At 33.6% G+C, this 12,967-nt stretch overlaps 1 protein-coding gene across 2 annotated transcripts in view; it reads left to right on the top strand.

Annotated features, from left to right (window-relative positions):
* Positions 1 to 285: 285 nt before the first annotated feature.
* The window catches only part of LOC144847573 (glutamate receptor ionotropic, kainate 2-like), a 55,607-nt gene continuing 42,925 nt past the window's right edge, over positions 286 to 12,967 (top strand). Inside the window, exons 1-2 of one of the 2 annotated variants that reach the window (XM_078704005.1) lie at positions 286 to 316; positions 11,279 to 11,617. In XM_078704005.1, coding sequence (XP_078560131.1) covers positions 11,512 to 11,617 — 106 coding nt within the window. In that variant the 5' untranslated portion in view covers positions 286 to 316; positions 11,279 to 11,511. Of the gene's footprint in view, positions 317 to 10,988; positions 11,618 to 12,967 lie in introns of those variants that run through there. The other variant, XM_078704004.1, reaches the window with a different exon arrangement.

Below are 12,967 nucleotides of genomic sequence, written 5' to 3' on the forward strand. Positions count from 1 at the left end.
TACAGTTTGAGTTGACCCGATAAAAACAGCCTAGTGGTGAATCAACGGCATTCGTGCCTTCACTCGATAATTTCATATTATGAATAATGCATGGTTACTGCCTGTAAGCCAGCTACAATTTCCAAACACTGACCATATCTCCATAATTTCTCATAAATTTGTAGTAAGCGTATCTTCTCTATCAATTTTGATATTGAATTGTTACCTGATAGCGTAGACATTTTTTGATGCATATACAAGGAATTATTTTAATGCTTTGGTTATATTGCTGTAACACAATGATGAATATCAGCCCGGATTTCGCCAAAGCATGTGGGTAAGTCATATTATAATCTGCTATGTAATGTACATTGGTTTTTGTATGTGCAGGGCGACAATGAAACATGTATCATCTACAATACAATGGGTGATTCTTGTAATGAATTTAGGCCTATAAAATACTGACGCTGTATTGCGGAATCTGATACTACTGGATGTATAATGCCAAATGTGGAGATACAGTAAAAATACAGAGAATCGCATGACAGGATAAAACATGGTTATTTAAACTTAATTCCCGTAAAGAAATAAGCGCAAAACACAAGTAATTCGATCAATCACAAGCGATGGATTATTCAAACTTGTCGCGCCGTTGGTCAACTCGCTTGCGTTACGCATACGTTCTTACGTTGTGTCCTTGGGAGCCAAACTGAAGAATTGCTCGAAACAAATGCGTTTAATGTGCTCATTTTGTAACAAGGTTCATGACTATTTAATTGTTCATAATTAATATTATTAGTTTATATGTTTACTGTGTAAGTACGACTGCTGCTCGTTGTTGTGCGTATAATTACTGTATAATGAGAAATGACCATTTAGAAGTATACCATAATCGGCAAAATAACCTAATAAACGTTGCAATAGAATTCAATAACACTAATGTATAATTATATTGTATTGTACTTTTCTATAGACACTAATTCGACCTTTTCATGTAAATTTAATTCCACAATTGTTACGTAATTACCGTATAATAATACATCGTGAATAAGCCCGCAATAGTTTAATGAATCATAATGAACTGAATTGATATGATGTGTATATTGTATATATAATTACTGTTGTGAATAACAATCACTGTCAATTGCTAATATTTATTATTTAATTCATTAAACATTTTACTAAAGACAGATTTCCAGAGGCGCACCGCAGATGGTAGAAAAAGAAATGATAATTAAAAAAAACCCCCACAGAATACATTAAACAACTAGAGGGTACTCCGAGAGTACAAACCTCCGCCTACTGTAAAATTCCCCTACATAAAATGCCCCCTGAATATTTTTTTTTTACATTTTTTTTTATTAGTTCTAAGTGTAAATATGTTAACTGCACACTACAAAGTTGTGGATGACAGTGTGGTGTAATGGTTATGTATCCAGCTTCTCACAGTTGAGATCACTGGTTCAAGTCCCACTGAGGTTTTTTTTTTTTATTATTTTTTTATTTCTTTTTTTTAGTTTTTTGTGGACCTTGATCTTTGACCCTGACTCTTCAAAATTTAACCACAATTATATGATGTGTCATTGATCATTGTGGCTAAGTTTGGTGAGAATCGGATAAAAACTGTGGTCTCTAGGCAGTAAAATAGTTTTGTGTTAGTTGTGACCTTGACCTATGACCTTTTCCCCTCAAATTCGAACTCGTCCGAGGTTTTGGGGCATAGATCATTGTTGCCAAATTTGGTGAGAATCGGATAAAAACTGTGGCCTCCAGGCTGTTCACAGACACACAAACACACACACAAACACACAAACATACAGGGGTGAAAACATAACCTCCTTGGCGGAGGTAATGAAGATAAAGCACACGCTGATTCAGAATTACCAGTGACGTGTAATCCAGAGAGGGCGCATACATACACTTTACGCGCGCGTACAAAACGCCGTGGTATTGTGTATCATGAAGCACATCAAGTGTGCTGTGTCCCTTAGTGACGTCACTTGAAATGTATGCAATTTTAAGCCATATCACCAGATCTATAATTGTCGGCAATGTTACAAAGGTTGAACATTTCAACACTTGTAACACATGTATGTCATGGTGTTATAATAACATTAATGGCGTACTATGTATGTTATGTTAATACCTATGTTAATACCTATGTTACTACCTATACTAATAGTACTAATAGTAGCACAATTTCAGATTTATCGCGATGGCGGGTGCAAAGAAAAAACATTTTTTTAAATATATTATTTATTCACTCAGTAAAGAAATGTATTTGTTTTTATATTTTATAATAATGTACGATTAAACGCAGTAAAACATTTAATACTTTGTTGAAACTGTCACACAGTCAATTGACATAATATAGTAGCACGTGACGATACAAAGACGACTTTTTTATTTTTTGTAATTATTAACACAAACCGTTGTATATATAAATGACTTACTATTTTTATATCACAATGAATCAAAATAAAATGAGTTCTACCACATTAAGAACACAATGAGAATCGATTAAAACAGATCGACAAAAGCAATGTCAACATTTAACATCTATTTTCAGCAAACTTTTTTTATTCTATTCTAAATAAGGAGATTTTTCAAATATAAGTATGTTTATTCGTTCGGTGTTATTGGCGTATAACTATACATTGATTGATCGATTCAGTTATTTTAGAAATCAAATTAACATATACAGTAAGTGACACAAAGAAAAAAATAACAAAGAAAAGACACACTAATACATTATTGGACAGAGATAAGCCAGAATCTAATACAACGACGAGAGCTCTATTTTTGTACAGGTGTTTTTGAACGTAAATTAAAATGATTCATTTATAGACCGAGGACATAAAAGAAGAAGAAGAAGAAGGTTTCTGTTACGGTATTTTGAAAAAGGTTCAAAATCTGTTGAAGCCCCTGTCCACACTATCCAACTTTATGTGACAAAAAAATGTGATGTATGATATCACTACCATATTTGGGCATATCGCTACCATATTTTGTCTTCTTGTATTTTACCTTCTTGATGTTAATTTTATCAAATTTGTTTTTATGTATTAATAAAGAATTGAATTATATGGTAAGAGTGCGAAGAAGTCAAATTATCGATACATACAGATTGAACATATCAATTAATCTTGATGAATCGGCGCCAAATGATTTATGCCGACCTTTTCAAATGATTTTAACATTTTGTTTTCATAATATTATTGTTACCGTTTTATTGCAGGAACTATATATAATTTATAGCACCAACTTGTAATTGTATTTACTATCGTTAATTTGGAATCTAGGCCATCTTATGTGTTAAAGTAGGTATACAAAGTAAAGGTAAAAGGTGTAATATAAAATACACAGTTCCATTACAACAAATGATACTATTAATCAAGGAGTTGCGCGTATCGCAATTAATTTGACCAATTACAACGCGATTGACCATCCGAAATGTCGCTTGTGATTGGTCAAATCACTTTACGTTATTGCATTACGTCGCGTCCAAGTGTTACCAAGCTTTGGAGGATAACATGCATATTTTCAACACCTTTCATTTCTCGGATACAAAGATTGTGGAGTACGGTTAAATGATGACGACAGGATGATTTGTATTATGTATGATTTATTTTAAAGAGTTAAGCAGTCTATCATCGCCGAATGTCCAGCGTGTAACATGAATGTTTGACATGGCTTTACAATAAACCTGCAGGTGTAGAGTAACTAGACCCCGTAACCTAATAACCATTCACATCTTTGGCATATTTTTCCCTTAAATGAAATTGTATGTTCACCTTGCCATGCAGAAAAAAAGAAGTTCAAATTCGTTATTAAAATTACGCGTGAAAACAAAATTAACCAATCAAATACGATCATTAATTCACAAGGGACGAAGATAACAACTTAATTAACCAATCAAATACGCCGTTAGAAAAATAGACCGCCATAACTACTTCACCACACACAGTAAAAGTACGCAGAGTAGATTGTTCATCAACCAATCAAACGCGTTGTTTTAAAAGCACACGTGACTCACACATAAAACTACCATTAAACTACATTGCTCCCACCACACAGTTGGATATGAGTTTTTATTTCAAATGTGATTATGTAGCAGCCGATAGGTAAACTAGTCATGAATGCGATGATCAATTTGTATCTTGACGACGGATAATTCAAACGCGCGCGGCGTGTGTCGCGTCAACTGATGAGCTACGCGTGAATTTAGGATAACTTTTATTTCTATTATTGGATCATTTTTCTTATTAAAAAGGTAGTTTAAAACTGAAAACACGGTAAGATGTTTTAACCTAAGTTATAGTTTATAGTAAATCTCCATGTATTTTATAAGAAATAATTTTATTTAAATTAGTTAGCAGATCATTTCCGTATTAGGGCCTTACGTGGTTTGTCTCTTCGAAAGAGTAATTTATGTCCCATTCAATCAAGATAACTTTGTGTGCAATAAGTAACCTTTTATGTCTAAGCTGCACCCAACACAAATTGGGCAAATTGAGAACAAGCACTTGGCACTGACAATGAAAAACTCGTTGTAAATATTAATAACGAAAACATTTTGTTGTATGTTGTAAGGAAGAGTGAGATTAATTTCATTGTTCCCTGTTCTGTTCTCTGTATTAAATTATTATTTTTGTTATCGTTTCTATAGAACGCAATCCATCATAATTACCGTCTACCAGTAATGTATATCATTACGCATGCGCAGTCTACTATTATTTATAGTAATTATGCACTTATATTATTGGAACCGAAATTAATGTCACTTTTTCGATATTAGCTTTATAATGCTGCATATACCTTATTACTTTTTCTATATTAGCTTTATAATGCTGCATATACCTTATCACCTTTTCTATATTAGCTTTATAATGCTGCATATACCTTATCACTTTTTCTATATTAGCTTTATAATGCTGCATATACCTTATCACTTTTTCTATATTAGCTTTATAATGCTGCATATACCTTATCACTTTTTCTATATTAGCTTTATAATGCTGCATATACTTTATTACTTTGAATTTAGCATATTTAACAATATTAGAAGCTACATATTATTTCGATAAAGTTTCAACTTACGAAGTATATTGTGTAAAATACTTATATAACCAATTTGTAATTACATTTTTTATTAGGTCTTGAACAGTACAGTATTTTTTATTATTTCTTTTTATAGACAAATATAGAACACCGGTAGCAGTAAATCATATATTTCATATTTACAACATTTGTTGTTTGTGTTCATAATGACAACGTTTTGTTTATAAACTGTTCTTGTTTATGATCATAATTGCAACGTTTTGTGCTTTTAATCTTTAATTCTCAAATAATAATTAGTTTATAAAACTGTTTTCCTGATCATATCGGCATTCACCAGCAGCAGCAGGATAAAATGATATATAATATTTATATATTCAACAGCTGCATCGTGAATAATTCTGAAATTATTGTTATGGAGGTTATTATTATGATTCTAGTGCGTACATTTCTCGTCGTCGTTTGCGATGCAATTTTATATTTCGATATTTGCAAATCAACCACCATCAGGCTGTTCTTGTTTGCCAGGGTTCGTTTCCAGGTCATAACCAAGGACAATTTTATCAAGACAGCTTTGTTGAAAGTTATTAGGAAAATACGTTGATTTCTAATATTTAGTAAGTATTGCAGACCGGTAAAGAAGTATTACTGTAGTTATATAACTAATTAAAAATAACCAAAAGGTGCAAACTTTTGTAATACGTTATGTGTCAAAATACCCGACAAGGACACATCAGCATTTTGACGCGCTACGCGATACTATATGAATTTGACGCGCTACGCGATACTATATGAATTTGACGCGCTACGCGATACTATATCATTATGACGCGCTACGCGGTACTATATATCAATTTAAGCGTGCGCATCTTGCCACTTATCCTTGAAGTTTTTAAATTTCTATTCTATAGGTAGATTACGCTTTTTGAAAAAGTGTGTCAAAATTAATCTTGTTTCTGTTTTTCTAGATGATTGCTAATATGTTAACGAATACTTAAAGTTTATATTATTGTTATTGTGGTTATATTTAAGTCATCTTTGAAGATTACAATTTAAAACACAATAATGTATTATTAATGAGTTTTAAAAGTTGTCTGGCGCCCTCTTACTATGATATATTTCTTAAAACATACTTTCAAAATAAACCTCTCACCCCATTTAAAATAATAATAATAATACATTAAAACCTTGGATGACATGTTAATGGTTCTTGTATACACTTTCATATTTAATACTTTTTTTATTTATTTACTATAAACTTTGTAAACCCCTATTGGTCCAATTTTGATTTCAGTGAATCAATGTGTCTCATTAGCAGCGACATTATGACGGGCGGGAAAGGTGTCTTACGTGTATGATGCATCGCAAGTGACCTTTGTAAATCTTGGTGACATGTGATATAACATTAATGTGGCAATCCAATTTATTCTGTGATTGGTTTTGGGTAGATCGATCCGATTTCACAGATCAATATTATAAATAATGATTATTTTAATCTTTAACGTGATTATATATTTCCATTTTAAGAAATAATTTGTAATATGAGGTATATTGATGGATTTGTATCCTTACACTTATGTGTGTTGTCATTACACATTTAATTTGCATTTCAGACATATATTCTTAGGTAATTTGGTTTATGGGTAATGATCGCTAATTTGTAAAGTGGGTTTATCACAAAATATAACAAAAAGCCTAAACGCGACCTAAATATCGTCGAATTAATGACAGTAGGAGCATACGTACGTGTACATACATTCTATATAATTAATAACACTAGCCTAGGCCTTATTGTCATCGCCCACCACTCTTTACAAAAGGTTTACTCACACGCGCGTTCAATCTAGTGACCACACGTTTATGTACCGGAGTTACACAACCAGTGTACCGGAGTTACACAACCAGTGTCCCAGAGTTACACAACCAGTGTCTCAGAGTTACACAACCAGTGTCCCAGAGTTACACAACCAGTGTCTCAGAGTTACACATCAGTGTACAGGAGTTACACAACCAGTGTCCCAGAGTTACACAACCAGTGTACCGGAGTTACACAACCAGTGTACAGGAGTTACACAACCAGTGTCCCAGAGTTACACAACCAGTGACGTGTACCGGAGTTACACAACCAGTGTCCCAGAGTTACACAACCAGTGTACCGGAGTTACACAACCAGTGTACCGGAGTTACACAACCAGTGTACAGGAGTTACACAACCAGTGTCCCAGATTTACACAACCAGTGTCCCAGAGTTACACAACCAGTGTACCGGAGTTACACAACCAGTGTACCGGAGTTACACAACCAGTGTACCGGAGTTACACAACCAGTGTCCCAGAGTTACACAACCAGTGTACCGGAGTTATAAATAACCAGTGTCCCAGTTATTAACGTGTCTATTATCGGCTATGAACGCGCTGGTCATCTATCAGACTTTGTGGTCAAGCCAGGAATGTTTGTAATTCGACAAACGATTATTAGCGTCCTATTCTATACTGAATAATGTTATTACAAGCATTGATACGTGTGGATGCTATTCATAGAGGCTTTTAAAATACCTTCGTATTAACATTGTATATAAAAAAAAAATCGGAAACACTCGCTTGACTTATTGTTTATCCACCAATAGTTTATGGTTATTAAAACTGGGGCGATAGCGTAGTGTTATTCTGACTGGACATACTTATAACAATAAAAACCAGGGAAGAGTGATATCAATCTTCCCGGATAAAAACAACATTAATTAGCGATTTTACGTGGTTGGTCCAGAGAAGATTTGGATTTCCACATTGTAATTTTAAGGTTGGACAATTTCAATACTCTGTCCGAGATGATTACTGTGTTATTTCTTATTTTTACATAAATGGGTAAATGTGCTCTACCTATAATGTCGTGAATTTATTTTGGCCCCAAAGGTTGCTCGTACATGGTAAGACGGTAAGACATTTAAACAATACAGAATCTCTAATCTCTAAAGATACACAGGTACGTGCGCACACCACCCACGTACTTCAAGAAACCCCAGTTATTACATTTTTCTTATCACTCTATTTTGCAGACTATTGTACAACATAATTTAGTTTAGTAGATCTATACTGTATTATGGGAAGATGTGACGAAATGCTTTTTTTTATTCTTGAGGAAGTGTCGTGGGGAGAGAGATTACCAAATTCTGAATAGGATCATGAGACATGTTACATCTTCAGTTACCTTCAATACCCCTTTAACCATCATTAAAATAACATTGATTATTATTGAAAAATGCGCATAAATTGTATAGGATGAACCCAAAGCAATTTCACTCAACTTGATTTAATTAAACTAGGCATTCATTTTAATCTGAATATGATAGCAAAATAAATTTAAAGCGACCCGTTCATTTCGATATTGACACATGCGCACATTAATGCGTTACAACAACCAATCATACTTATTCAAAGTAAGGATTTTTATGAAATGCGAGATTATTAACAGACCACCGCGCTTTCGTCGTGGCAACGTGACTGCGCGTAATGCAATCACGCGCTTGTTGATAGCCAATCGCAGTCGTTAAGACTCTACCACGTAGAGTAACGAGATCCTTGCAAATTCACTCTGCCTCTTTAATCCGTTGAAGCGTTCCATATTTTGCAGCAACTTTGAAATAAGCGATATTTTTATGACGTAACTTGATCAGAATGTTCTAATAAAAAAGAATATAACATATCGGTCGTGCTGGCTGTCATTTTTTTTCCCAATTTTGTCAATTTGTTATAAACATTCTACATAATATAATCCGAAACACCAATGCACTGGATGGAACATTATTTCCCTCTTCTGGCCTCCTCCTTCCCATAACTTTAGTTTAGGCCTAATGTTTTAGTATTTCTATTTTCAGACATTTTTAAATTGTGTTTATTGATTTTAATATCACCCCAGCAGGGAAAATGTCAGAATATTCAATAAAATTCAAAATGAATTCTGCTCTTTGATCATCCAGTTGTCACAGAAATATATTAAAATGTAATTATCATAATATTTATTTAATGAACACTGTGTACTGTGTTTTATCGCATCAATTTAACACTATGGACGGCTTTTAAGCTAATGAATTCGCTGAGTTTCCTTGTACTTTGATCATCACTAATGTAATGTTTTTATTAAACTAGAAAGAATCAACTTTTATTTATCCCACACGGGGCAATAATGATAAGGTGTGAATTACATCGTTAAAAAAGTACAACAACGATCACTATCATTATAACATGGCAACAGGTACAAATGGATTTCTTTGACGATTGGTTTTGTTTCAAACAGCTATACCAGTACATTATGTCGAGAATAGCAAAAGTTACGCGTCACGTATCGTATGAAAAAACGTTGTAATAATATAATGTATGTATTTCTATTTAATGATGTTACTACTGTATTGCAGCAAAACAACAGATGTTTGTACATAATATTTCCATTTCTGTCTTTATATTCTGAATACGTTAGAATACCCAAAGGTCTCTGTGAATCTGAGGAGGACCGATAAAAACTTGAATAGCGCCATCATCAGTAATTTACTATTGAGTTTTTTTTAAAGTTCATTTGATTGTAATATAACAAAATTCCATAATATAATTTGATATAATCTGACCAAAAACATTTACTAATTAATTCAGCTATTTAGTTTAATTTAGATGATCAACTGATAGCAAGAAGAAGCGACACACAAAGTTGTACGTGCGCGTAGGCTATAAGTATTTACAACGAGCGCGTAAACAATTGAACGTATAAACGCGCTTGTAAAATGCGTAATATTCGTGGCGTGGAGTTCATGAATAAAAGAATAATTTTTAAAATGAATTGTCAACCAATATTTATTGTATAAATACAGAAATTCAAATGCGTTGATGTAACGAAAGGTCTAGGCCTAGTCCTACTTTCTAAACAAAATTACGTCCGCTCGTCAGAAGTGTACCGCGCGCGTGCGGCGGCACACGTTTATTGTCCATGTGTCGTACGTTCGCTTACCGCGTTCCGTGGATAATAATTATATCTCCTAAGTCGTTATTTCTTCATTTTATTACTGTGAATTTTCTATGAATCGCGATATGACACGTTTTTGTGATGAGACCGACACTCCTGTAACTGTTCATTATGTAACATTTGAATGGTAAACCGATATTCTTTATCTAACTGAATGATTTCAGAGGAGCATCATTAACAACACAATATGCCATTGTAACTCTTTTTAGTTTTAAGAACGTCATGTACCACCGAAGCAACATTGGCCATGAATCTTTTGTTAAATAGCATCAACAATAATACTAGCATTGTTTGATTTATTCAGCAGTATATCGTGAAATCAAATTTACGAATGGGAAAAACAAATCTTAAATGCATAGCCTAATCTATAATATTCAGCAATCTGTTTTTAAGTGTGTCGTCGTCTTCGTTCTCTAACCCTCTAGGGTTAAGTTGCTACAGACATTAAGGATCACTTGAGTTGTTGTCAATGCTAACTATTATACGGTTTGTTGAGATACAGTTTAAGATATTTACCAATGTCTTGAGGAAACATGTATAGATGTTTACTTTGTCTTCTTGTAGTACAATATTCTCAATGATTGACCTTGTCAATTTAAGTAATTGTTCCGACTGAAATAAATGCTAAAGACGGATGATAATAGCATTAAATAGCTATATTTATCTCCATGGAAACGACGCAAACCCGAATATTAAGTACTATGATTTGAAAGCGAGTATGTTGTGTTTAATGAAGTAACGACGTATTGCGATTTCCGTCAAAATAATGTGTGTGTTACTACTCGCGATAGTTTTTGCGAATTTACATATCTGTACTTAATTAAAATATTGTCAGATGACATCATGCGTTACGCGTGTCACGTGATATAACTTGCTATTTGTAATGTTATTGTTTCAAGTAGTGTGATAGCATTCATTGCACGCACACACAATCACCATGGATTCATTTCGCGACTCTAGCCTCGCTTTAAAACTTAACCTACACGGAAGAAGTGAAGACACATAAAATGTCGACAATTATTAATATTTTTTGATGATATTCGTTTGGGAGGGTCAAATAAAGGCTGATGCGGGTTAATTAAAAGTTGCAATATTATTAAGCGTTATATATTTGTGTTACGGAGTAAAACTCGACGGATTAGGAATCACCTAGGGCTGTTGGCTGTTCATCACACAGAGATGCTAGATTGTGGTTCCGCTTATTGACTCTTCTCTCGTATTATTTTCTCAGGTAGAACGCAGTAGTGAGGATGACTATCAGTTGAGGTATTCATATTGGATCAGGTATCATAGAAAAAACCTTTCGCCTATCACTGGCCATTGGAAACTGATTACACCGTGGACGATTTTCTCTTTCCACGAACAGAGATAAATGTAACGGAGTGAAATAAGTTGTCGGTCGGCAGCAGCCTTTTTGAACAGCCTGCTGCAGTGCGTCGGTTTTGTGTTGACACTTTCTCATTCATGGACTTGTATCAAACCAAGATGGATATTAATTTTGTATCAAGAATGTTAGTGTTCCTTGAATTGTTATCCGTTTTTAAAGGAAATGGGGAAGTTATCAAAATAGGTGAGTTGAGAACAATTTTCTTTTTTTAGTCAGTTGCATCACGACAGTGTGCGTTCAATTGCTGATGTTGCCATAACATGTTTTACACGTGCGCCAACTTGCACGCTTCAATGGCGAGGTAAACAATGTTATATAATACTGACGTAATTTATGCTGAAAATTAACGTTACGGAAATCGTAAGGCCTATAAATTATAGTAAATATAAAATTGCATACCTCCTTGTTATTCTTACGTTATTCTTCCTGTTACTATGTATGTAGAACATCACATTTTGGTTGTTGTTGTTTTTTGTGCCTATAAATATAATATAATACAATTAATATAAATTGTTCATGTATATTTCAACCGGTCGATTAAATGTGATGTTGATGTCAATCACTGGTACCACAGTTATTACCATTTACATAATAACATATTTGTGGCCTATTATGAAAGTAACATATTGAACACATAGGCGAGAGAATTAGATACGTACGTCCTTGCGTGTATGCATATACTATATTAATATGCATGGAGACAAGAACCTGCAGACTACTCTTGAATATGATGCATTATGTAATATTGTGATAAAAGCCAATTATAATTATATTAGGATTTCGTTTAGGAAAGATCCGATAATGACAATACATAATATGGTGAAGAAATAATGCGAGCGGGCAGAATCATGGTTAAAATCAGGAAATATTTTTCATTTTCTTCCCAATTCAAGAGAAATGTAATTGTCCGGTTTGTTCGGACAAAATCGGAGCTACGCGTACATTATTGAATCGCATACGGAATCACCTTGTGCTATCCTTTAGCACTATACCAATCATAACGATAAGGTTTGATGTAATACCTTTAAAAGTAGAGGGCTATGTGGAAGCTGGAACGTTATTGTAACACGTAACCTAAAGTTGCTAGACTCCTATTGATACCAATGCTTACAACCATTCTTAACTGAAATAGTACGCGTTTGTTAAAACGCAATTAATCAAGAACGCGCGCGTATTAAAAGACCGATCAGCGTTTGGACGCGCGTTAAAGTGTGTATATCTTGATGATCAATAGCTCATTAATACTGTGATAAAATCATAGTAAAAATAGCCCTTATATAAATACTTACACTGTGGGAAGCGTTAACATGATATAGTCTGTCATTTTTACAGATGTATAACATGTTAATATCATCAGTATGTAACGAATATTATGATGACTATAAGTATTAATTGATGCATTCATGCGATTTAGTAGAGCACGTGGTTGCTAATTTACAAGCATTCAATCTTGCTACCTGTACTAGTTGTATGTTACGTCAATTTATGTACATAATGTCAAAATATACGAACACAATATTATCCGTGTAATAA

The sequence above is a fragment of the Antedon bifida genome, chromosome 7 (assembly GCF_963402885.1).
Source record: "Antedon bifida chromosome 7, ecAntBifi1.1, whole genome shotgun sequence".
NCBI classification, from domain to species: domain Eukaryota; kingdom Metazoa; phylum Echinodermata; class Crinoidea; order Comatulida; family Antedonidae; genus Antedon; species Antedon bifida.